The sequence below is a fragment of the Nymphalis io genome, chromosome 27 (assembly GCF_905147045.1).
Source record: "Nymphalis io chromosome 27, ilAglIoxx1.1, whole genome shotgun sequence".
In the NCBI taxonomy this organism is placed as follows: Eukaryota; Metazoa; Arthropoda; class Insecta; order Lepidoptera; family Nymphalidae; genus Nymphalis; species Nymphalis io.
Window position 1 is genome coordinate 6,283,642 of NC_065914.1, and position 25,099 is coordinate 6,308,740.

General features: G+C 34.5%; 3 protein-coding genes across 5 annotated transcripts; 1 reads left to right on the forward strand and 2 right to left on the reverse strand.

Annotated features, from left to right (window-relative positions):
- Positions 1-865: 865 nt before the first annotated feature.
- On the reverse strand, positions 866-2,765 carry LOC126778945 (small integral membrane protein 12). 3 transcript variants are annotated; one of them, XM_050502699.1, is made up of 3 exons: positions 2,722-2,765; positions 2,318-2,447; positions 866-1,079 (listed from the first exon to the last, which is right to left on the reverse strand). In XM_050502699.1, exons 2-3 carry the CDS (start codon positions 2,445-2,447, stop codon positions 949-951), a joined length of 261 nt encoding a protein of 86 aa, XP_050358656.1. In that variant the 5' UTR covers positions 2,722-2,765; the 3' UTR covers positions 866-948. The 3 variants fall into 3 exon arrangements, with proteins under 3 accessions (XP_050358656.1, XP_050358657.1, XP_050358658.1); XM_050502700.1 differs by having other exon boundaries at positions 2,581-2,723; XM_050502701.1 differs by lacking the exon at positions 2,722-2,765 and adding an exon at positions 2,575-2,717.
- Positions 2,766-2,969: 204 nt separating this feature from the next.
- Positions 2,970-7,827, forward strand: LOC126778888 (arginine-hydroxylase NDUFAF5, mitochondrial). Its single transcript, XM_050502635.1, has 6 exons — positions 2,970-3,347; positions 3,943-4,094; positions 4,635-4,742; positions 5,308-5,453; positions 5,962-6,145; positions 7,615-7,827. Exons 1-6 carry the CDS (start codon positions 3,041-3,043, stop codon positions 7,810-7,812), a joined length of 1,095 nt encoding a protein of 364 aa, XP_050358592.1. The 5' UTR covers positions 2,970-3,040; the 3' UTR covers positions 7,813-7,827.
- An 84-nt stretch (positions 7,828-7,911) lies between these two features.
- On the reverse strand, positions 7,912-24,945 carry LOC126778894 (uncharacterized). Its single transcript, XM_050502645.1, has 16 exons — positions 24,845-24,945; positions 20,320-20,400; positions 19,161-19,199; positions 18,461-18,496; positions 17,347-17,433; positions 16,702-16,770; positions 14,597-14,692; positions 14,355-14,390; positions 14,097-14,174; positions 13,699-13,773; positions 11,349-11,411; positions 10,798-10,884; positions 9,746-9,796; positions 8,670-8,753; positions 8,310-8,354; positions 7,912-8,024 (listed from the first exon to the last, which is right to left on the reverse strand). The coding sequence occupies exons 1-16, from the start codon at positions 24,897-24,899 to the stop codon at positions 7,966-7,968; spliced, it is 1,041 nt and encodes a 346-aa protein (XP_050358602.1). The 5' UTR covers positions 24,900-24,945; the 3' UTR covers positions 7,912-7,965.
- Between the last annotated feature and the right edge of the window lie 154 nt (positions 24,946-25,099).

Here is a 25,099-nt window from a genome sequence, read left to right on the forward strand (position 1 = left end):
ATATAAACAGGTTTTCAGATGATATTTTAAATTAATTTATGCCCTAAGTTTATTCTATCATACGAACATTTACCATAGATTACTGTCTAGTTTTAAGTACCTACTAACTACGTTAAGAGCTGATGTTTGATTAAAAAAATTATAAATCAATGTTCCTTGTAATACTCGTACCTCGTACATTTGTGTTTGTAGTAATATATCTTCGAAATGTTCATTTGTTTTTAGTATATATAGGTAATAACTGAATAACTATCCTTAGTCTAAATACCTAATACTTTGAAGTTTTAACAGTAAAATTTTATCAGAAACACATGTATAAAGAATAACACCATTTCAATGCATAAGGTTTCTAAGCAAAACACGCACTTATGGGAGACAGAGATTGTTTGTTTTATTTTTTAAATAAAATGATTATGAATTTTACATTTTATTAAAGCATATTAACGTGAGTAATAATTTAAAAGCAGAAATTATTAAAAAAAAAAATTGCTTTTTTTTAGATGTTGCTTTAACAAAACCAGTGACACAAAAGAACAGTATGAAAAAAAGATATTTATTAAAAATAATAAATCTGTTTTAAAGTAAATCTCTTTAAAGATATAAGTACAGTTTAATGTTTCTTACAAATTAGTTATGTAATATCTTGTAAATACCATTTATTTTAATTGAAAAATTGAGTGACTTTAACACAGCCCCGTCTGTTGCAATACAACTAAAAATCCATTTTATTTAAATCTATAATAAATGGTATATATACTATATATTACCAGGAGGTAATAGTAAATTCTGACAAAATTAAAGGATATCGCAAAATCTGTTATTCTGGATCATGAAACTAATTGACTTAAATAAATAAGGTGAAATATTCATCCCGAATATATATTTAATATCTTTTTTATTTCAACAACGGCAACAATTATCTATCTAAACTTACAAACTATAAAATGACTAGTTCTTCTGTAAAGATGGAGACAAATTCTTTCCAAATACATTTTCTTGGTATTTCAATTTCTTTACATTTGTTGGATCATTAAGAAGTTCATCTTCCAACCTTTCAAATCTCTGATCTTGGACAGGTTCTGAAAAAAAAAAACATATTATGAATTAAGAGATGGAATTTTTAAAATCTTAGTAGTTTGTACAAAGTGTTTCTTCCCTGTAATTTATAATAATTAAAAAACGTATCTGTATAAACAGACTATTTATATAATATTTGTTTTGTATTAATAAATAAAGATATTTTACATATCATTGTACATACTAAGCCATATTCCTAGCAGCATTGGATTTAAGCGTAATGTTACCAGGTACCGGCAGACAGTCAAAAATGATATCATCTAAGTCTAACCATTTAGACCTCTAAAAGTCAAAGGACCTTGAATCTGTAAGTCCGAGTCAGATTCTGAGTATGTTTTGTAGATAATAATAATGTCCTCCAGACCAATTTTGGCCATAGCGGCCAATCTCAAGAAAGATTAGCCAAATGCACAGGAGATATTATAGTGCAGAAGTGTGTGTGCAAAACAGCATAATCTGATAGGACGGCAATCCAACATGACCGTAAAGAGTTCAGGTGCAGAACCAACGGCTTTACATGCTTTCCGAAGTACACGCTTCCTACTTCCAGACACTGGGCTGCTACTGAGAATTTTCTGACAGAAAAACCCAATAACTTTTTATTGGCCCGACCTGGGAATTGAACCCAGGACCGCTGGGTCTGCGGCCTTACATCAAGCCACTAGACCAACGAGGCAGTTTTGTAGATATTAATGTGTTAATTATTTATAATAAGGTTACAGTTTTGTTTGAATCTTTCATCAACTTAATTTTAATTTACTAAGACATTTATTAAAAGATACAATTTAAATGGAAGAAGAAAAGCAAATAAGGTTTTTTTCTGATAATAAGACAATTACGTAGTTCTGTAGTATAAATAGTATGTAGAAAAAAACCTAATATTTCATGTTCTTATTTCTTAAAAAAAAGTTTGATAAGGCATTATAGAGCACACCAATGAAGCTCATCACGTTGAGCAAGATTTACTGCCGTGGCCGACATATTATGGAATTTGATATAGAATTTCATAAATCCAATTTTAATGTAGTTTATAATATGATTTTAATACAAGCATTTGTGAGTTTATAGACACTAATTAGGACCTTCCTTTTTTTAAACACAAGCAAAAACGTAACTGGTTCTAGATATTACCATTATTCTTCTTCCAATTGCCAATTAAAAATTTATAGATATTTCATTTCATTAATTAAACCTTTTGGCTATTATTATTTTTAATTTTTGTTAATAATGTGATACTTACTATTGTAAGGCGTATATCTGTCTGATAAAAGCCTTTCTATATTATATCCAATAACGCCGACCACAGCAGCTATAGGTAAGGTTATATATGGTGCATTTGAACGCAAAAACTGCATTAATATCGGCCACATCTACAAAATTATGTTATTAAATAAATTATTTTATCAGTTAATTAATTTTAACTATCAACTGTACAAATGTATTAATGAAATAATTAAAAACATCGATGAAATCAAACTTTGTAATGATGAGAATTACTTTAACGCTTGAACGTTTTTGGTTAAGAACGACTCATTAAATATATTTATATATTTAAGGATTCAATATGGTTGGAATTTAATTTGACATATTTTATTTAATAAACGTTAAAAATTATGATTTATTAAATAATTCGAAATTTCTTACGATTGAAAGAGGATATGACTTTGACTTTTGTATGAGAAATGTTGCCCTTTTCCAATAAGCGCATTATATCGTTGTACCGTTTGTACCGTTGACAATGTAGTTTAGCCTTCAAAAATAAACAACTCATAAAGTGTACTTATAATTAAATTATTATTCTAAAAAACTGATTTCCCTAAGCAAAATATTTAATTTACGTCTCCGATTATAATAAATAATCATATACGGCAATAACAATGCAATATGTCAGAAGTCAGCTGTTTTTCTAACCTAAAAATATGGGAGTTACACAATATTTATTTATTGATTTAAATTAATTATAATGGCTCAACTATTAAGTCAAATATATAGAAAATGTGAATTAAAAACAACATTAAATACGCTTAAGAATATATGTAATAAGCAATGTGATCGATATCATAGTACAAATATTCCTAAGAAGAAAACCGCTAGTTCAGTATATCGTACTATGAATATATTTGATAGGAAAGCAAAAATATTGCAAAAAGAAAGATCAGCTCAAAGCGAAAATTACCACCTATCAGAATACATTAAAGAAGAGGTGGGCTGGAGAACAGCTGATAGAATATTCGATATAAAAAGAACGTTTAAAAACGCTGTTGAACTTGGTAAGTTATTGTTATCATTCTGCCATATTAGCAATTCAATTCACATAGAAGCGTAGATTGTCATATTGTATAATTGTTTACAATTTATGATAGAATATCATCTATATATAACCGAAATACCACTAATCACGAGATCTCCTTGATTATCCGCCCGATTTACTTGAAATACGTCTTATTCAAAATTCATTTTGATTATTATATACCCGTGCAAATCTGGGACAATTAGCTAGTGTTCTATAAGAAATAGCTAGGTGATCATTTACTTTCCAAGCTGTGCTATTAAATTTATACATATGTATTGATTGCAAACAAAACAATTACTAATTCTATACAGTATCTCAACAGTTTTTATTTGTATGTCAATATGAAAATGTAAATCTTTAGACCATCAACAATCTTTACAAAAAGTAACTGCCAAAATGGTTGATTTTTGTATGAAAAAGAGACAAGCAGAGATTCAGTTAACTAATGTAAGTAATGATTCTGTGATTTTGTTTACATTAAATAACAACATTTTACTATATACTTTTTTATCTTAGGATAAAATCTTCATTTTAATAAACATGGCTTAAAAAGGTCTTTCTATCTTTTACAGGAGCAGGTCGTGGCTATGTTTCTCGTCACTTTCTACCTGATTGTGTAGAAAAGGTCACTCTTTGTGATTCCTCACAGACGCATCTGGATAAAGCTATTGTCGGTGATGGTGTACAATATGAAAAGATGGTTATCGATGAGGAGAAATTTGATGTAAGTTGAAAAGGTAAAATATATTTCACTTTATTTTTTCATTAAATTTTAATTTTAACAAATCAGGTATATGCTAATTTTTTATAGTGAATGGTAAAGTGAAAAAATTTGAATGCTATTCTGTGCTAATATATATTACACACTTTTTAGTAGTTAGGATGTCTTTTTGAGGAACAAATATGATTTCTAAACCATTCATAAAATAATGTTATTTTTTTATTAAATATGTAGACCGAAGAGCAAATAGGCTACCTGATAGTAAATGGTCACCATCACCCATAGACATTGGCACTAACATTGTCAATATGCTATCAACCTTGGGTACTAAGGTGTTATTTCCCTTATGCCTGTAGTTACACTGGCTCACTGAAGTTCAAACCTGAACACAACAATACTAAGTATTGCTCTATAGTGATGGAATATGTGACGAATGGGTGGTACCTAGCCAGAAGAGCTTGCACAAAGTTCTACCACCAGTACCAGATAGTGGCATTGACACAAATATAATTTAATTATAAATAATTATCATTTAATTTCCAGTTTCCCGCAGACAGTGTGGATTTGTTAGTCTCATCGTTGGCTTTACACTGGGTCAACGATTTACCCGGTTGCTTTGATAGAGTGATGAATTGTTTAAAACCAGATGGAGTAAGTATGATTTAATTGTTGTCAAACCAAACACAATCAGCTGCAATAGCTCAGTAATTTGTCAAGTGGTCACTGCCCATAAGCATTAGCGCTGTAAGAAATATAAAACATTCCATACATCAACACCAATTTTGGGAACTAAGATGTTATGTCCCTTGTGCCTGTTATTACTCAGGCTCATTCACCCTTGAAAAGGGGATGCAAAAATATTAAGTATTGCTGATTAGCAGTAGAATACTTGATGACTGACGGGCTTGCACAAAGCCTTACCACCAAATAATGCTTATGGTTGAGAAAGCCCTTAGCCATGATCCAATACCAGCATCAAAATTAAAAAAAGTTAGTTAGCTGTAAATGGTTCAATAGGTCTTTCTTGAGGGGGAGGTTTAGAACTTATTCCTCTACAGTGCTCCAATGTGGACTGCTGGATAGGCATGTGGGAGCTTATCATCTGACAGGTGTCCTCACCTGCAAGCACGAGATGAATTATAATCACAAATTGAGCGGTTTACTCGTACTTGATGAACTCGTCATCTATTTTATATCATTAGATTTTTGTCTCCAGGTGTTCATGGCTTGTGTCTTCGGTGGAGACACCCTAATGGAACTCCGTCAAGCGCTGCAGTTGGCCGAAACGGAGCGACTCGGAGGCGTTTATCCTCATATATCACCATTCACCCATATACGGGATATAGGAGGCCTTCTTAATGCGTAAGTTATGGCGAAAATCAAACAAACATTTCGTAATGTGCCTTGATTATAGAGGAAGAGTCGCGTAGACTCAGATCCCTGGAATTTATATATATATATATAATGTCCCTCAAACCGATTTCGGCCACGGGGGCCAATCTCAAGAGAGATTAGCCAACACAGGAGCACTCTCTATTCTCTGACTCTCATAATCCGATGGGACGGCAATCCGACACGACCGAAAAGAGTTCAGGCGCAGGACCAACTGCTTTACGTGCTTTCCGAGGCACAGGAGTGAACACACATCCAACTTCCAGACTCCGGGCAGCTACTGAGAATTTTCTGACAGGAAAACCCAATAACTTTTTATTGGCCCAACCTGGGAATTGAACCCAGGACCTCCGGGTCTGCGGCCTTACATCAAGCCACTAGACCAACGAAGCAATGTAATATATGTAATATATATACACATATATATATATATATCTGCTCGCCCACCTATTTATTTTAAAAACTTCATACCGCGCAGGGCGGGCTTCACGCTGCAGACGGTGGACGTGGACAGCCTGTCGGTGTGGTTCCCGTCGGCGTGGCACGTGATGCGCGACGTGCGCGCGCAGGGCGAGGCCAACGCGGCGCGCACGCGGCCGCTGCGCCTCGCGCCGCGCACGCAGTTCGCCGCCGCCGCCATCTACGACGAGATGTACGGCAAGGTGAGCGCACTCGTCCGCTGATCACTTCCAAACTTCTTTTCAGGATTATACTACCCAGATCCGGGTCTTGAACCTATGGTCTCGGTGCCTCTTTTTTTTTTTAATCTTTATTTTAGAGGGATTTGGTCACCGAGTGATCATGCCACCGCTAAGCCAGTTTACAAAATCAACCTTATAAATAACATCATGATCCACCTTGTACTACTCTATATAACATTCTAGCCGAGCCGAGATTGGCCAGTTTGCTGTTAAAAGCTCCTATATCTAATTAAATTAATATTAAATCTTATTAATAAAATATTTCTTTCTGCTTCATTTCGGACACATTCTCATTCTTAATTTACTACTTTTTTAGGGTTTAATTTACAGTATTATACACATTTTAATGTAAATATATACTAAACTTCCCTTCAGAAGGTACCGATCGCCTCCAGGTCATTATAAATAAAGGTTCGGAATGTAGGTTCTACTAAGAATCGCCAAACTCAGTCCTTATTATTTTCCAATATTTGAAATAAAAAGTTATATTAATTAAATACAATTAAATTGCCTGTTGGATTATAAAATGATAATTAAATTTACTGTTATAGGCAAATACTCTTGTGTAAAAAGTATGTATCTTAACTTTTGCTTAGAAAAAAAAGCCACTAGTTAGTCGTAATATTGGGGTTTTATTTTATATACTTAGTTTTCTGAATTATGTGAACGAAATTCAACATTTCAACATTTTTACTGGTGGTAGAGCTTTGTGCAAGCTTATCTGGGTAGGTACCACCCACTCATCAGATATTCTACCGCAAAACAGCAGTACTTGGTATTGTTGTGTTCCGGTTTGAAGGGTGAGTGAGCCAGTGTAATAACAGGCACAAGGGACATAACATCTTAGTTACCAAGGTTTGTGGCGCATTGGCTATGTAAACGATGGTTAACATTTCTTACAATGCCAATGTCTATGGGCGTTGGTGACCACTTACTATCCATGGCCCATTTGTGCGGCCTAACTATAATATAAAAAAAAATTTAGAATAGATTTACGAACCACATTGTACTCAACAAACGTGATCGTTATACGCATGTTTAGTAAACTATAAAAAATATTTTTTAATAAGACAAATACGTCAAAGCTTCTGATAAGAGAATTTATTGTATTACATTTTCGAAAATTGTTAACTAATTTATTTGCATTTCATCATAAATTATAATTAGCAACAGTAACAGCCTGTTAATGTCCCACTGCTGGGCTAAGGCCTCCTCTCCCTTTTGAGGAGAAGGTTTGGAGGTTTCCTCAAGATATTTTCCTTCACCGTCAGGCACGAGATGAATTATAAACAAAATTAAGCAAATGAAAATTCAGTAGTGTTTGCCTGGGTTTGAACCCACGATCACGGTTAAGATTCACGCGTTCTAACCACTAGGCCATCTCGACTTTTTTTTTAAATAAATTATAATCTAAAAAACTGTGATTCCAGGAAATTCCAGAACGCGGGTGTCGAGGCGTTCCAGCTACTTTCCAGATAATAAACTTCGTCGGTTGGAAACCAGATCCAACACAACCGAAACCGATGGAAAGAGGAACCGCTGAGCTATCCTTAAAGGATTTGGATAAAATCGACGAAATTATAAAAGAGACAACGAAAATAGAACTGACAGAGGACGATAAGAAATAAAACGTAAAAAAAATATCTTTTGTTTTTTATTTACAAAAACCTTTTAAAGAAAACTGTTTTTGGTATTTAAAAAGAAAAAACAATTTCTTACTAAGTAATTTAATCCGTAATGAATATTTATTTATAAATTATTATAAAGTAAAATTTATTTTCCTAAACATTGTACAAGTTCAGCGGTTTTAAATGCTCGATGGTCCATTCCTCATCAGAATCTGAAAAAGGGGGGGGGGGGAATATAAATCTTAAAATCTAGTTTAATCCGGATATTCACTAGTTAGCAAGATTTCTTTCTAGGAAGACATAAAAACAAAAAAAAAATATTAAAATTAAACTCATATTGCAGTATTTACTCTAAGAAAAATAATAACTTAAAATCCAGTTTAATCTGATTTTTCTAGGAACAGATAAAAATATTGAAAATAAAAACTCATTGCAATACTTAATCAGTTAGAAAAATAATTCTCGATTCGTGAAATAAAAAAATATTTATATATTACCATTTTCATATCTCGGCCTTGTAAGTTTTGGGCTTGGGGTTCGTGCTGTAAAAATATAATTTATTAACGTTAAGGCCACCATACCATAAACCGCCCTTTATGGCAACCGAATAATGAAAAACGCTCAGTAGCCACGTGTGCCATTCTATATATCTACTAAAATGATGTAGAATTAAGTAATTTTTTCTTCATCTTGTTACAATACCTTTACAAACGAATAATAGGTATTATTCGTTAAGGCAAACGTATAAAATCTGCATCTAGATCTAGATAGATCGACTCGGGATTTGAACCCAATGATTACATCGGAAATAATAGTGGGAATCTTTAAATACCTGTCGTATGATGAACTTGACTTACCAATTTTTTTCGTCTGTTGTGAAACTGGCTTAGGAAATATTGGTGGTGAAACACTAAACGTCGAACTAGATGAGGTTTCATTCACTAGAAATTAATAACATTAATATATTAGGAATATGTCTAATAGTAAGAATATGAACTCGTCTAGATATTCACTAATCACACATTCTACAGCGAAACAGTAGCTTTGTTCCGATTTTGAAAGGGAGAGTCAGTCAGTGTATCTACAAGGACAAGAGTCATAACATCTTAGTTCCCAAGATTGGTGGCGCTTTTCCTATGTAAGGAATGGTAAATATTTCTTGCAGTGCCCATGTCTATAGACGGTAGTCATCAAGTGGCCCATTTGCTGATATGCCAACCCATATTTAATAATATATTGAAATCAATAAGTACTGTTGACATAAAAAATAATTTAACCACCGGTTTAAACTACTAGGTTAATAATATCAGTTAGAATAGTTTTATTTTTGAAGCGTGCCATCTGGCTCTATGCTATATTTGTGTACAGACCACATGGCCAGACGTCAATCAAAATGACATTCGTTTTAATATTTTTATGTAAATAAAAGCAATACAAATATCTTTTTAAAAAAAATTGCTGTGTGTCTAAAATTGTCGTAATGCTTATGATATGCGGCTTGGTTTTGATGAAATAGTTTTTTTTATACTTATTAGGTACACCTGGACTTGGAAGAATTATTGTCAATATTAAAAAAAATAATTGTACACTTTTTTTTGAATGATTATATAAAATCAATATCACGAAGTTACTATAATTGAAGTTAGTATATAATGTAATAATTTAATTAAGTATAGCATTGGTCTTTAGACTTTTGTTAAAGAGTAACACAAACAGACAATATTGACAGAGGTTTTATAAATTCATATTATCGTAAGAGAGGGATATTGTGGATAAATAATTGTATGGAAGTTTGATATTTTCGATGACATTTGGAAATTTGTGTTTAAGCTTCCGTTTTAAAGTAAAATATATTTATATATCTTCAAAAATAACGTGACGACTTTGTATGTAAGAAGTATATAAGTTTAGTAAAATTATATAATAAACTTACTCGCTGCTCTACGTTTCAATTTTGACAGCAATTCAGCATTCTCTCCTGTAACTAAATTCATTTAAGTTAGTTAAACTAAAGCTCAACTACAAAAAAACCGAGACGTGCCGATGATTAAAAGTTAAAATCCGAGCATGCATCTGTGTTTATATGTATCTGATATGAAGAAACCTGTTCGATTTGCACGTGTTCGATGAAATTCTATTTTAATATTTATTTTTGTATTATTTATGTACTTGTAATAAGCAGCGTTACATAAATGGTCGTACAGTTATTACTTAGTACTAAAGTAAGACCGTAACAGCCTGTGAATGTCCCACTGCTAGGCTAAAGGCCTCCTCTCCTCTTTTTGGAGAGAAGGTTTGGAGCTTATTCCACCACGCTCCTCTAATGCGGGTTGGTGGGATACACATGTGGCAGATTTTCAGTGCAATTAGACACATGCAGGTTTCCTCACGATGTTTTCCTTCACCGTAAAGCATGAGATGAATTATAATAACAAATTAAGCACGTGAAAATTCAGTAGCCGGAAGTTACTGCAAACCATCAAGAAGAGAAAAGCCGAGTATTTGGGCCACGTCTTGAGACACGAGCGATACCAACTGCTCCAAATTATAATGATGGGCAAAGTAGAGGGCAAACGACGTGCTGGAAGAAGAAAAAAGTCCTAGTTGCGCAACATCCGCGAATGGACGAAGATCGCCAGCGTGGAAAAACTATTTCGCTTGGCGCGAGACCGCGAAAAATTCGCTGAGCTGACGGCCAACCTCCAATAGTGGAGAAGCACAAGAAGAAGAAGTAGACAATTGTTATAAAAGTCTTATCTTAAGCCAGTTTGTATTTACATTATTATCTTAACCTAATTAGTAAACTAACTGAAAACTGACATGAAAAGATAACACATAAGTTAACATTTTTACCTGATAAACAAAAAAATATAAAGACAAAGATCAATTAAATAACCTAAGTTAACAGTCATGTGTGTTTGTGTGTATATTTATGTGTGTAACGGATGAGTTAAGATATTTAAAAAAAAACCATAAATAAATTACCTGGTACCATTGTGGCTGCCAAAACGTTTTTAGGTCTGACATTAAGAGAGTTCTTACGAGACCTGGTTGGCAGAGTTGAAGGTTTAACTAAAAACAAATATATAACACAACTAACATACTTATAATTGCTGTGTTTAGTTAAACACTGCTTTCTCTCTTTCTGTCAACATTGATTTGCAATTTGAAAGAAGAAGACATGTTTTTAGGTGAGACAACAGTTTTTTATTTATACAATTGGTAAGGCCGATGGGCAAATTATCCTCCAGTGGTCACTACCGCTCATAAGAATTGGCGCCGTGAGAAATAGTAACCTTGGGAATTACGTTGCTATGTCCCTTGTGCCTATAGTTACACTGGTTCACTCACTCTTTAATAGAAACACAATAATCCTAAAATCACTATTTAGTGGTACAATATCTGATAACTGGGTGGTACTTAATTGCTTGCCACAAGTAACGTTAAAATCAACAACAAAAGTATATGAGTGTCTTTTTTTCAATGCAAATAATTCTTTTGACAGTAAATTGTACTTTTAAAGAGAAAATAAGAACCTGTTGGAACTTCATGTGGAAGTGGCATCGGTGATCTACTTGTCGGAGGCTTTACATCTCGACCTGAAAAGAAAATGAACATTTATAACTGAAATAAATTCAAAACAAAATAATCAATAGGTTAAAAAAATGTTTTTTATTTTAAATGTATTATATTGGCGCTGTAAGAAATTTGAACCATTCCTTAAATAGCCAATGCGCCATCAACCTTGGTAATTAAGATGTAGTGCCTTGTGCCTGTAGTTACACTGGCTCAATCACCCTTCCAACCGAAACACAACTATACCAAGTATTGCTGCTTGGCCGTAGAATATATGATGAGTGAGTGGTACCTATCCAGACGGGCTTGTATACAGTCCTATCACCACGTAAAATGTCTTTCCAAAAGTAAAGTATATTTATAGTATGTAATGTAATGTATGTAAAATGTATCCACGGCTGGGTAAGGGCCTCACGTCGTCGACGCGAATAAACGTGTTCATCTGAAGTGTTTCTTGAGTAGTCCTTCCTTCGGCGCTATGCGCAACTACTTCAACCGTAAGTGTTGCCGAGGCAAGGAGCTTTGTACAAAGCGAATCCAAGAGGATTCCAGAATACGTAAGTATATTTGAGGCCCGCATTGGTGGGCCAACGGTCACTCAACACGGGCGAGCCCCGTGCAAGCGTATATGAATTTTGCAGCGAAAAATGAAGTTTTTCTTCACCAGCATGAATGAATTATAATTACTTGAAAACTCAATGCTTGCACGGATTTGAAACATTTCGATTTAAATTCACTACTGAGCTATCTCGTGGGCAAACGTGGTAATAATTGCTTATATGAATATTAATTGTTACAACAAACAGGAAATCGGAGTTTTGTTATGTATTATATTTATGGTTATTACATTTTTTTTTCATAATAATGAAGGAAAATAATTTGTTTCCTGTTAACTTTTATAATTATTAAACAAACTATATAATTAGAAGATACCTTACCCCAAAAAAATTAAACATCGCGCGTTAATTTCAAGCCGCCATTTGGTTGGCGAACAGAAAGGTAAAGTAATTAATTAATTATTGGCGCGACTTGTGATTTGTTGAATGTGTTCAATTGTGTTATTTGAATTTTTAAGAGTAATTGAGTGAGTAATTTACATCGAATTGTACGATTTGCTGTTTTATTATTAGAGACTAATTCGATTTTTTTTAACAGTTTCACTTCTGGATGATAATAAATATATTGTGACCTTGAAAATTAAGAGTGTGTGTGTATGTAGGAAAAATGAGAAAAATTTACAAAGAACAAATTCAACGATTTCTTTAATATCAGTCGATGACCAGTAAAGGTAATCCTGTATCGTGGGTACTCGTTTAGCATTAAGTATCCCATGTTATGTTTTGTCCCACGTTGTATATAACGTTAAATAAATAATTGAAAAATCAAACCAAACATTTGATACATTTTAATAACTTCCTTAGTACATGATATATCCAATAATAACTTTTCAATTGAGTAATAATTATTTGAAGTAGAAAACATTTTACTAGACTACTTGAATGTCCTCCAGACTGGTTTCAGCCACGGCGGCCAATCTCAAGAGAGATTAGCCAGCTACGCAGGAGATATTATAGTGGACAAGTGTGTGCGCAAGCACAGGTGCCCTCCCTATTCACTAACTCTCTTAATCTGATGGGACGGCAATCCGACACGACCGGAAAGAGTTTAAGCGCAGGACCAATGGCTTTACGTGCTTTCCAAGGCATGGGAGTGTACACACTTCCAAATTCTAGACTCCGGGCTGCTACTAAGAATTTTCTGATAGAAAAACCCAATAACTTTTTTATTGGCCCGACCTGGAAATTGAACCCTGGACCTCCGTCCGTCCGGTCTACGGCATCAAGCCTCTAGACCAACGGCAGGCATATATATATATATATTATAAATGCGATGCGAAATAACTGTCTGCCAGTAACGATTTCAAGCTTGCACTACAAGGACGAACACAGGAAACATTTTAATACAACATCCGTGGGCGAAGCTGCGTTCTATGTATATTTCATCATCTTCAGCGCTTATTTGCAACTGGGCTCATGTAGATAGTTAATAGTTTGTTAGTCTTGTCTTCCTAAAACGAAGATTTGCCAAGCGAGGCATATATATTAAGTAGTAGTAATACCTATTTTAAGAAATTTACTAATATGCCTACTTACCCCTCTAATTAAGGGTAAAGCTTGGGCGAGGAGTGGGGACGACATTACCCAGGGAGTGAGGGTCGAACTTGCGCCTTTTGAATCGTTAGGATCTCCGAAAATCATTGCGCTATTGATTATTTAAGATCTGTGGATGCTCATGAAGTATGAAGCTTACCGTAAACAAATTCTTTTGGCGTGGGCAGCCGTTCTTTACTCCTTGGCATGCTTGATGTTTGATGGAAATAATTAGCTGAAAAAAAAAGAAATTTATCAATTTTTTACAAACTTTGCATTCTGTCTATTAAAGTAAAAAGTTAAACTAGAAGTTACTCTTCCAAGGACCACAAAGGTTTCACCATTCCGGGTAATAATAATTTATTTCTGTCAGAATTACAGCCTGATGAGACAGCAATCTGGCTTAACCGAAGTCATGAGACGTTGGACAAACACAGAGAACTTCCAAAATCTAAGCTTTGGAGTTTGGAAGTTGGCTTAGTTATTGGTTGATCCAAGATTTTAGTATTTAGACACTAGACTAGAGATACATAACAATAAATAAAAGGTTTTATATACCTGGCCCTGTTCGTGGTGGTATTCCGTGGAAGTTGGGTACAGCCAGTAGTTCTGGTAATGGATTTGGATGCTGAAAACCTGTGGGGAACAGATGAAGAATGGTTAAGACTGTTAACTCTCGTTAAAATATTTTCTGACAACTTTTTATTGGCCCGACCTGGGAATTGAATCCATCCTGGATTCGGGTCTGCGGCCTTACATTTATAATAAGGATTATTTATTTATTATATACATAAGGATTATTGATTATATACTCACGAGGTAAAGTTTCTATGGGGGGAGGAGGCGGTTTTTCTGAAAAAAATAATCATATAAATATTTATTTAGAAAAATATGAAAGCACACAGGTATGCTTTCTGTGCATATATTACATGCAGGTGACATTTAGAGAGGAGGTTTTTGTAACGTAACAAATGGGCAACAAATTGCGGAGATTTAGATCTCCTCAACAGAAAAGCCCAGCGGTGGGAAATATAAGCAACGCTAATATCTTTACTTACTGTTTATCTTGTCCAATTCTGGCAATGACTCATAATGACTCGCTTCGGCACTTTCTAGACTTTTGTTCACCTTTCCTGGTGTCTTACTGTAGCGCGCTAGAAAATGAAGTGACAATGTGGTAAAGCGGAACAAACAAAAAAATAAACAGCCTTCAGAAAAATCACTTTACACATTTTATTAAAGCCAAGCCAAATTAAAAGCGTTTTCAGTAATTACTGCTATAATAATATACATATAATTATGGACTAGCAAATGAGCCGTCCAGTGGTAAGTGGTCACCGCCGCCTTAGATATTGGCGCTGTGAAAAATAATAACCATCTCTTCCCTCGCCAATGCGTCATGCGCCTCTGAGATGTCTCTGGCCCTTTAGTCACACTGGCTCAGTCACCCGTCAAACGAAAACACATCAACACTAAATATGTGTTGTGGTGAGATAAGTGGTGAGTAGTAGTATCTAGCAAGATGGGGTTGCCTTACTATCAATTAAAGAACGATGATTCATCATCGCTTTTTAAAGTGATGCGATCGAGCAATTGGAAACTCATTATACATATATACATATGTACAGCTATTGTTCTTATGTACAGAGCCTGATATATATATACTTTAAATTCAACTTTAATTCAACTTTTAATATAATGATATTAAAAGTGATATAATGATATTACGAAGTGCCTAAAATCCACTATATTTTCATTAAAAAAAAACAAAAATAAAAAAAAACATAACTGGTGATAGCTTTAAGCAAACTCGTCTGGGTAGGTACCACCCACTCATCAGATATTCTACCGCAAAACAGCAGTATTTGGTATTGTTGTGTTTCGGTTTGAAGGGTGAGTGAGCCAGTGTAATTACAGGCACAAGGGCCATAACATCTTAGTTCCCAAGATTAGTGGCATATTGGTTCTGTAAGCGATGGTTAACATTTCTTACAATGCCTATGTTTATGGGCGTTGGTGACCACTTACCATCAGGTGGCCCATATGCTCGTCCGCCTTCTTATTCTATTAAAAAAAAACAACTTGACAGAATAAACAAAACTCGACTTTGAGTTTGACTATAAGGTCTATTTTAGTTTGCATATCTAATGGTTTTCGAACTTTCTCGAACTAAATTTGAATATCGAATGTTAGCTAGCTTCTAGATTACTTTGTGCGGATCGATAGAATCTACTAGATTATTTGCGCGTTTTAACCAAATGTTTTTTTTTTCGCTTGGTCGTAGTGCTTTGTGCAAACTCGTCTGGGTAGAACATCCTCTTTACTACTTCTACCGCCAAACAACAACGTCATAGTTGGTAGCGCATTGGCGATCATATATCGAGCGGTTGATATTTCTTATAGCGCCAATGTCTAAAAATGTACTGTCTTTACCATCATATGTAGTTACCACCATGTGGGCCTATCTGTTTTATAAAAAAAGCCATTGTAACAGAATTATATATTTTACAAAGATGACAAATATGCGAACTTAGTTTATGAATATTTTAAGTCTAGTAGTAATATGGGAGGGTCCATAAACCAAGTAGTAACGTGGCATATCCCCTGAAGCTGGTACATATATTTTTCCTAATTAGTCCGTAACAGTTTTTGTAATGTTTTACAAAAATATTTTGTATAAAATACATACACTAAATATATCCAGTTTTTAAGTATTATTTACGTAATAAAGCTGAGCTTTTAGAATATGGCTTATAGTAACAGCCTGTTAATGTCCCACTGCTGGGCTAAGGCCTCCTCTCCCTTTCGATGAAAAGGTTTGCAGCTTATTCCACTACGCTGCTCCAATGCGGGTTGGTAGAACATGGCAGAAATTCAATGAAATTAGGCACATGCAGGTTTCCTTACGATGATGATAAATTAAGCACATGAAATTCAGTTATGCTTGCCCGGGTTTGAACCCACGATCATCGGTTAAAATTCACGCGTTCTAACCACTAGGTCATCTCGGCTTTTTTGGCTATATGGCCATCTCGGCTTTTTTGAATATGGCTTGGATTATGTAAATTTATGGTTTGTTTACCTTTATTTACGATTGGAATAGGATGTAGCAGTCACGTGAGCGATGTCATAATTTTTTTTGAATATTTCTTTCCTATCTTACCTTGGCTGTCATCACGTCTCAATTCCTTGGAATGTATGATGTCTTCAATTGTTCGATGTGCCACTTTTACTAATTACATGAAAAAAAAAGAATTAAAACATGTAGGCAGACTCGCAAATGGGCGCGACAGAAGTAAGTTACCACTACACATATAAAATTGTATCATCAAAAATCATAGACAATTATAACTCAAATGTTTAGAGTCGACAATATCATTAATAAATACCATGTCATAACATTATGTGGAACAAAACATAATTACGAACATATTCCTCTCTTATACCCACAGATTAAAATATTTTTAAAATTGGATTTTTTTTTATGTAATAGGAAGGCTGACGAGCATATGACCTGATGGTAAGTGGTCACCAACGCCCATAAACATTGGCATTGTTAGAAATGTTAACCATCGCTTACATGGGAACTAAGATTAGATATTGGAAACTAAAATGTTATGTCCCTTGTGCCTCTAATTACACTGGCTCACTCACCCTTCCAACCGGAACACAACAATACCAAGTACTGATGTTTTGCGGTAGAATATCCGATGAGTGGGTGGTACCTACCCAGACGAGCTTGCACAAAGCTCTACCATCAGTTTAATACAATTATAATAGCATTAAACAATAGAAAGTTAATAGTTACCTCTTCGGGTGTAGATGATAATGCATATTGTTTGAATGATGACGACTACAATGAAAACTCCAATGCCAAGTCCAATCCATAGAATGTCTGCAAAAAAAAACAGATGCGGTATCTCTGGTAAAGTACTATCAATAAGTCTATAGTCGTATGTATCTCTTAATAGCTAGATGAAAACAAAGATAGAAAGCTAGATTTTCTCGCTTCATAATTCAGAATTGGTAAATTGCAATTTCCCTAACTATCTAATATCGCTATCTTCAAAAATGAAGGATTGCTAAAAATCCTTCCATATTGCTAACCGGCTGTGTAAAAGGAACCCAAATGTCAACTTTGAAGGTAATTAGATATTGATTTCTTCAATGATTGATTCAATTTGATTTCAAAAAAGTCGAGATGGCCTAGTGGTTAGAACGCGTGAATATTAACCGATGATCGTGGGTTCAAGCCCGGGCAAGCACCACTGAATTTTCATGTGCTAAATTGTGATTATAATTTATCTCGCGCTTGACGGTGCAGGAAAATATTGTGAGGAAGCCTGCATGTCTCTAATTTCATTGAAATTCTGCCACATGTGTATTCTACCAACCCGCATTGGAGCAGCGTGGTGGAATAAGCTCCAAACCTCCTCCTCAAAAGGGAGAGGAGGCCTTAGCCCAGCAGTGGGACATTAACAGGCTGATACTGTTCTTCAATAAAGTTTTGGTTTTCTTAAGCTTATCCTTACCTAACGACCTATGTTTAGGTTAAGATTTAAATCACTATTATAAAACAAAGAGAAGTATTTCTCTGTCTGTATGACCGTGATGAACTCAAAAACTACCGTTCGAATTTTAATATGGTTTTCACCAATGAACGGAGTAATTCATGAGGAAGGTTATTGGCTGAAATCTGATGATCATTGTTGAAGATGTCTGATGAAATAATGCCGACTCAGAGCTTCCCTGGCCTGCGTCACTTAAACCAATAGAGTTATATGTATAATATTATATGATATTTATATCGGATAAACGTTTTATTTAGACATTCATTCAAACCGTGTGAAGGCGTGTGAAGCTACTAGTAAGCTACTAGTAGTACTTTGAAATAAATAAATATGAAAGGAGGTGATACTTACTTATTGCAAATCCATTTTCTTCTACAGGAGGCGTTACTGAAATCAAATTATTCATCAATTTGCTAGCTTATTCATTATATTTGCTGTCGGGCTAAAGACTGTCCTATACGGCCATTCAAAATGGAGAGGTGACTGGGAAGATATTATAAAGGTCTGTGTGTGTGTGCAAACAAAAGGTACACTGTTCTACCTCTCATAAACCGATGGTGATCAGACAAGACTGGAGATAATTCAAATGCAGGGTCAACGGCTTTGCGTGATTTCTGGAGCTGGTGTGAACACTACCAGTTTTCAAACATCGGGTTACTACTTATTTCTAGATAGAAAAATCTAATAACTTTGTCTGGCCCGCTTAGCCGCTTGGCGAACGAAGCATTGAAATATTTCAAATGTTAAATTGATTTTAGCATATTCATTTTATCTGGGGCATAAAGAGCTCTTTCTGGTAATCAATTGTTTTAGCCATGAAAGTTAAATGGTTTGTTGATCAAAATTACTTTTGTATACAAGAGTTCAAAGTGTAACATAGAAATCTCGACCATAATTAACTTTTCTCCCATTATTTACTTTCTGTTTTTTAAGTAAAAGTGCATTTTAGCAGAAGCTTAATTCTAGGTATTATATTTCCTTAGTTATGTAAAGTTTTTAAGTAAATTTATTTCTTTTTATTACATATATAAAAACAAAAAAATAGACTTACCAATTTTTATGTTATTCGGTCCTTTAGTTGGTTCTGGGGCTAAAACAAAAATCTTATTTTATGACCATATCACATATGATTTGAAATGTAACATGGATATTAGTCATTATTATCTGGGGCATAAAGTTAGTTTTCTAAATAATGTCTAAATTTTACTAATCACCGGTCTTAGAAAAAACTATTTACACTCCACTGATCTTTTAGATACATAAAGAGAAAAATTACGCTTTATAGAACTAGCAATGTATGTTCGGCATTAAAAAAAATGTGTCATCTCAAACAAAATAACTTTTTATTGTTTTTTAACATAAACTAGTTTCCGCTTGGCTTCGCCCGCGTGTCAGCGGAGTGGGGAGGAGACAGGTGATGATACCCTACGTTCTTTTGTCTAACCCTGACAACAGTTATGCAAAATTTCATGACTATTGATTCTTTTTTTATAGAATACTAAGGCGGACGAGCATATGGGCCACCTGATGGTAAGTTGTCACCAACGCTCTTAGTCATTGGCATTGTAAGAAATGTCAACCATCGCTTACATAGCCAATGCGCCACCAACTAAGATGTTATGTCCCTTGTGCCTGTAATTACACTGGCTCAATCACCCTTCAAACCGGACCAGAACAATATCAAATACGGCTGTTTTGCGGTAGAATAGCTGATGAGTGGGTGGTATCTAACCAGACGAACTTGCACAAAGCCCTACCACCACTAAATTGATTGGTTAAGACGTGAATGCGTTATATTAGCGAGTCTGGGTCAATTATCAAATATTCTACCGCCGAACAGCAACACTTAATATTGTTGTGTTCTGGTTTGAAAGGTGAGCGAGACTGTTTTACTATATGCACAAGGGTTATAATAACAATGTTCCTAAGGTTGGTAGCGCATTGGCGATATAGAGGTTGGTTCATATTTCTTATAGCGCCAATGTCTATGGCCAGTGGTGACCATTTAATATCAGTAGAGCTATTCTGTAAGAGCAAACTCGAAAAACACAGGAAACGATCGTAAAATGTCGAAGTGATATGCGACATTCACCATTATGATCATAACATTTCAAGAACACACGCATCAAAATAATATATCACCATAAGTCGGTTGTCAACATTTCACGAGCAAGTAATGAAGTAAAGACAGAAAAAGAAAAAGAAATTACCTGGTATTCCAGAAGGTTGTCTGTTTTCAAGGTCCCATTCCCCTTGAGTTCTAATTATGGTCGGATCGGTAATAGAATTATCTGTCAACAAAACGTGGTTAAATAAGTCAATGAACTTCTAATGAGATCTATCACGGAGCAAATTTATCAGGCCGCTTACTTATATGCAAAAAAATAATACTAAAAACACAAAGTATCACAGACTAAAATCTTTATTGGGTATAGAGTAATTACAATTACTTGTTGATTATTTCAATATAAAAAAATATATATTTGATTTAACAGGATACATAGAATACATTTTTAAGTAACTTACATCTTACGATGAACACCTATCAATTAGCCAAAAAATAATAAATGTTGTGAGTGCCAAGGTACTCCCGAGAATTGATGTGTAGACGTGTGTGCTCATGTACCGAACTCACGCACACATAAACGCTCTTTCAATAACAAATCTTACGCTGACGTCATATGACGCTTGAAATTTCAGCCCCTACCGCGTACCGAGAGGTAAGATGCTTACTATCAGACGAAAAAATTTCTACCAAATATTGAATGAAGCCGAGATGTCCTAGAGGTAAGAACTCGTGGATCTTAACCGATGATGGTAGGTTTAAACCCGGGCAAGCATCAATGAATATTCATTTGCTTAATTTGTGTTTATAATTCATCTCGTGCTTGACGGTGAAGGATATCGTGAGGAAACCTGTATGTGTCTAATTTCACTGAAATTCTGTCACATGTGTATTTCACCAAACCGTATTAACCGTAGTAACCGAAGCAGCGTGGTGGAATAAGCTCCAAACCTTCTCCTCAAAAAAGAAGAGAAGACCTTAGCACAGCAGTGGGACATTAACAGGCTGTTACTGTACACTAAATATTATATTTTATTAATTACTAGTTACCACCGGCGACGTAACGTAAGTAGTTAAGACGTAAAATCGTGACAAACAAACCAACTCACTTTTAATACTCTGTGCGTGTTTGTTTATTATTTATAACATCCTAATGAACCGGAGTCTTTAAGCTTCATATAGCTCAGAACTGGGAGACAATGTTGTCGATGAAATGACTGGTTTTCCCATGCACTCCGGATTTTAACTTTATTATATTTCCAATGTATTTGAAAACACACAGAACGATATACTGGACATAATATCGCCATCTTTTTCTAATTAATCATTTCATCACGCTGAAAACATGAGTGTAAGCGTGATAGATATATGCATGTTTACTTAAAATGACAAATGATGTTTGTTGCTTAGTTTTGGCATGTTTTTCCGACATCTTGAACAATTATCGTCGTATTTGAGCCAATTTACACAAAACCATAATGAGTTATACACCTAAATCTTCCTCATGTGAAAACCGTATGAAAATTTGTTCGGTCGTTTTTGAGGTTATCGGGTTCAGATAGACAGACGCGGTGGTTAGGGAATTTGTTAAATGCGCTGTGGCGCGATTCGATGCGACGCGTTTGTTGTAAATCGTATTTTAGGCGTTATCTAAAAAGATATATTTACTCTTTTGAATGAGAGGTTGGAGCTTTTAACATAACATCTTAGTTCCCATTTATGATAGCACATTGGCAATGTGCATCGAATAAAATAACAGCGGCGATGTCCATTTACCATCAGGTGGGCTATGTGCCCGTCCACTTATATTTTATAAGAGAACACATGCAGGCTACCTCACAATGTATGACTTTAACGCGGATCTAATTAATGAATACAATTAAGCACTTAATAATTAAGTTGTAATCGTTCAAAATGAATCAATTAAAAATAGTGAGCGTATTTTCAAGCAGGATGTGAAATGTTTAATTATATAAAATGAACACTATCGATATGAAAACCAAAAAAGGTATTTTTTGGTTATCATATATATTTGTAATTTTGTAAAAGTATTTTTCCAAAATTACATTACTTATGATTTTTATTGTATATGTATGTTTTTTGTACATAGTTAAGAGAATCCTTGATCTCTAGAACGGCGTTGATAAGAAACAAAAAAGACGCGCGCTAATTTCAGACCGTCATTTTGTCGGTGGACAGTAAGGTAATGTATTTAATTAATTATTGGCGCGAATTGTGATTTATTGAATGTGTTTAATTGCTATTTGGATTTTTAAGAGTAATTGTGAATTATTTTCATCAATTTGTATGTTATATATTTCCAAAAAAAACAACTGAACTTGGTGTTCAGATTTTTAATCAGTTTGACTTCTGTATGCATACATATACTACTAGAAAAAGCCGTTCTTGTACCAACTTTCCTGGTCAGTTGTCTTACCTAAGACCAGGTTTTCAGACTTACAGTAACAGCCTGTGAATGTCCCACTGCCGGGCTAAGATCTCCTCTTCTTTTTGAGGAGGTTTCGGAGCTTATTCCACCATGCTACTCAAATGCGGGTTGGTGGAATATGCATTTGGTTGAATTTTTGCATTCTTTTTGCATTTTTAATTTTATACATTTTCGTAACGTGTTCTAAGCGTGATACATTTTTTTTATACAATTTTACTATATTTTTTGTCTAGTTTAGTTTGGTTTTTACTATTATTTGTGATTCATAATTGACTAAATTTTTTTTAAGGGTGGGATACTGTGCCGTGTGCACAGGCCCTAATAATTATGCAATGTAAAGTCTTCCTAAGAGTATATTTGGAACGAATATTATGCACATCGATGTTTTAACAAGCCGAGATGGCCCTGTGGTAAGAACACGTGAATCTTAACCGATGATCGTGGGTTCAAACCCGGGCAAGCACCACTGAATTTTCATGTGCTTAATTTGTGATTATAATTCATCTCGTGCTTTACGGTGAAGGAAAACATCGTGAGGAAACCTGCATGTGTCTAATTTCACTGAAGTTCTGCCACATGTGAATTCTACCAACCCGCATTGGAGCAGCGTGTTGGAATAAGCTCCAAACCTTCTCCTCAAAAAGAGGAGAGGAGGCCTTTAGCCCAGCAGTGGGACATTCACAGGCTGTTACGGTTACGGTTACGATGTTTTAATAAATTTTATATTGTAATTAGTTGTTCGTCGTACAGTGCTAATAAATAGACGCAATACAAGATATAAGAAGGTACAGTCGTGTCAGAATTTCAATAAAATTAGACACATGCAGATTTCCTCACGATGTTTTCCTTCACCATTAAGTACGAGATGCATTATAAATATAAATTAAGCACGTGAAAATTCAGTGGTGCTTGCTTGGGTTTGAACCCACGATCATCGGTTAAGCGTTCACGCGTTCTAACCGCTGGGCCATCTCGGCTTCAGACTTATCGACATTTAATATCATCATAAGCTGAAATAATTAGCACCAAATCATTACGAGTTAATTAATGTTTATATTCGTGATTGAATAAAAATTCACATAGATAAAATTTTATAGATCAACGCAGACGTACAGACAGTCGCGGCTGGAGTTTTGATTTATAAAATGTGTTCATGTAAATCGAATTTCCTGTTAAATTATCGAATCTAAAATTAATGTTACGTGGTAATGGCTTCGCTTTTACTTCATTACTTTTGTCATTAGATGGCGTTGATTTAATTTTTGGTGTTCCTAATTGCCCTGTCTAGTTTTTTTGGATGACTATAATTATTACATGTTAGTCAAATTTTGCTAAGATTTGTTTTTTTTTTATAATATACATTATTTTTTCTATTACCTTCAGCTGTTATAAGTTTCTATATATTTTACTCTATCAGAGATACTTTTTCAAACTATATTAATGTACATATAATAATAATGCCCTCCAGGCCGATTTCGGCCACGGCGGCCAATCTCAAGAGAGATTAGAAAACTGTGTACTGTAGAATGCAGGAGATATTATAGTGCACAAGTGTGTGCGCAAACACAGGTGCACTCTCTATTCCCTAACTCTCATAATCTATAATAATAATGGGACGGCAATCCGACACGTCCGAAAAGAGTTCAGACGCAGGACCAAGGGCTTTACGTACTTTCCGAGGCACAGGGGTGTACAAACTTCCAATTCCAGACTCCGAGCTGCTACTGAGAATTTTCTGACAGAAAAACCCAATAACTTTTTATTGGCCCGACCTGGGAATTGAAGCCAGGACCTCCGGGTCTGCGGCCTTACATCAAGCCACTAGACCAATGAGGCAGATAATGTACACATATAGTTGTAACATCTCATATAAGTGATTTTTTGTATTCTTCGTGAAAAAAAAATGTCTTAAGATCGAAACCGAAATTTATTTAAATTCAATATTTTGGCCCCAGATTGATTTCCGCGACATCCTCTGAATATTAATTTTAGAGTTACGTCAAAATTATTTATCATTGTAAATGGGCAGATAGTATAACAATAATAAATTTATCTTTCATTGTGAATATAAATAATATTATAATATGTCATGTAATTGAATTAATATTTTGACACAAATACGAAAAATAATTCCAATAAATAATAAAAAAAAAAAAAAACTAAAATCAGTTTTCTAAACATATAAGAAATTAATGAATATTTAACAAAAAAAAAAACTCACCCCCTGCGATGACAATAAATCCAAATAAATAGAACACAACAACACAACAAAACATATTAGTGCTATGCTAATTCACAAGAATATATTTTACAACAAAATTACCACGTAATGGGGAATTAATATTGTTTATGCGAATAAACACTTAATCGGAGTTTTTAAAATTAGGGTGACCATAATTCGATGACAAATATTAGTACAAGTACATACGACCTTTCTGAGCTGGGTAAATTCTCGGTAGCTTCTCCTCTAAAACAA

What these genes read in the sequence shown, in the direction of transcription:
- LOC126778945 (XM_050502699.1), bottom strand. Translation starts at nt 2,447, where the DNA reads ATGTGGCCGATATTAATGCAGTTTTTGCGTTCAAATGCACCATATATA. An exon ending in CAGATATACGCCTTACAATA is followed by an intron (nt 1,080 to 2,317) that starts GTAAGTATCACA and finishes TTTTTTTTTCAG; the next exon opens with AACCTGTCCAAGATCAGAGA.
- LOC126778888 (XM_050502635.1), top strand. Translation starts at nt 3,041, where the DNA reads ATGGCTCAACTATTAAGTCAAATATATAGAAAATGTGAATTAAAAACA. An exon ending in ATAGGAGGCCTTCTTAATGC is followed by an intron (nt 5,454 to 5,961) that starts GTAAGTTATGGC and finishes CATACCGCGCAG; the next exon opens with GGCGGGCTTCACGCTGCAGA. An exon ending in ACGACGAGATGTACGGCAAG is followed by an intron (nt 6,146 to 7,614) that starts GTGAGCGCACTC and finishes CTGTGATTCCAG; the next exon opens with GAAATTCCAGAACGCGGGTG.
- LOC126778894 (XM_050502645.1), bottom strand. Translation starts at nt 24,899, where the DNA reads ATGTTTTGTTGTGTTGTTGTGTTCTATTTATTTGGATTTATTGTCATC. An exon ending in ATTTATTGTCATCGCAGGGG is followed by an intron (nt 20,401 to 24,844) that starts GTGAGTTTTTTT and finishes TTTTGTTGACAG; the next exon opens with ATAATTCTATTACCGATCCG. An exon ending in GCCAAAAGAATTTGTTTACG is followed by an intron (nt 11,412 to 13,698) that starts GTAAGCTTCATA and finishes TTTTCTTTTCAG; the next exon opens with GTCGAGATGTAAAGCCTCCG.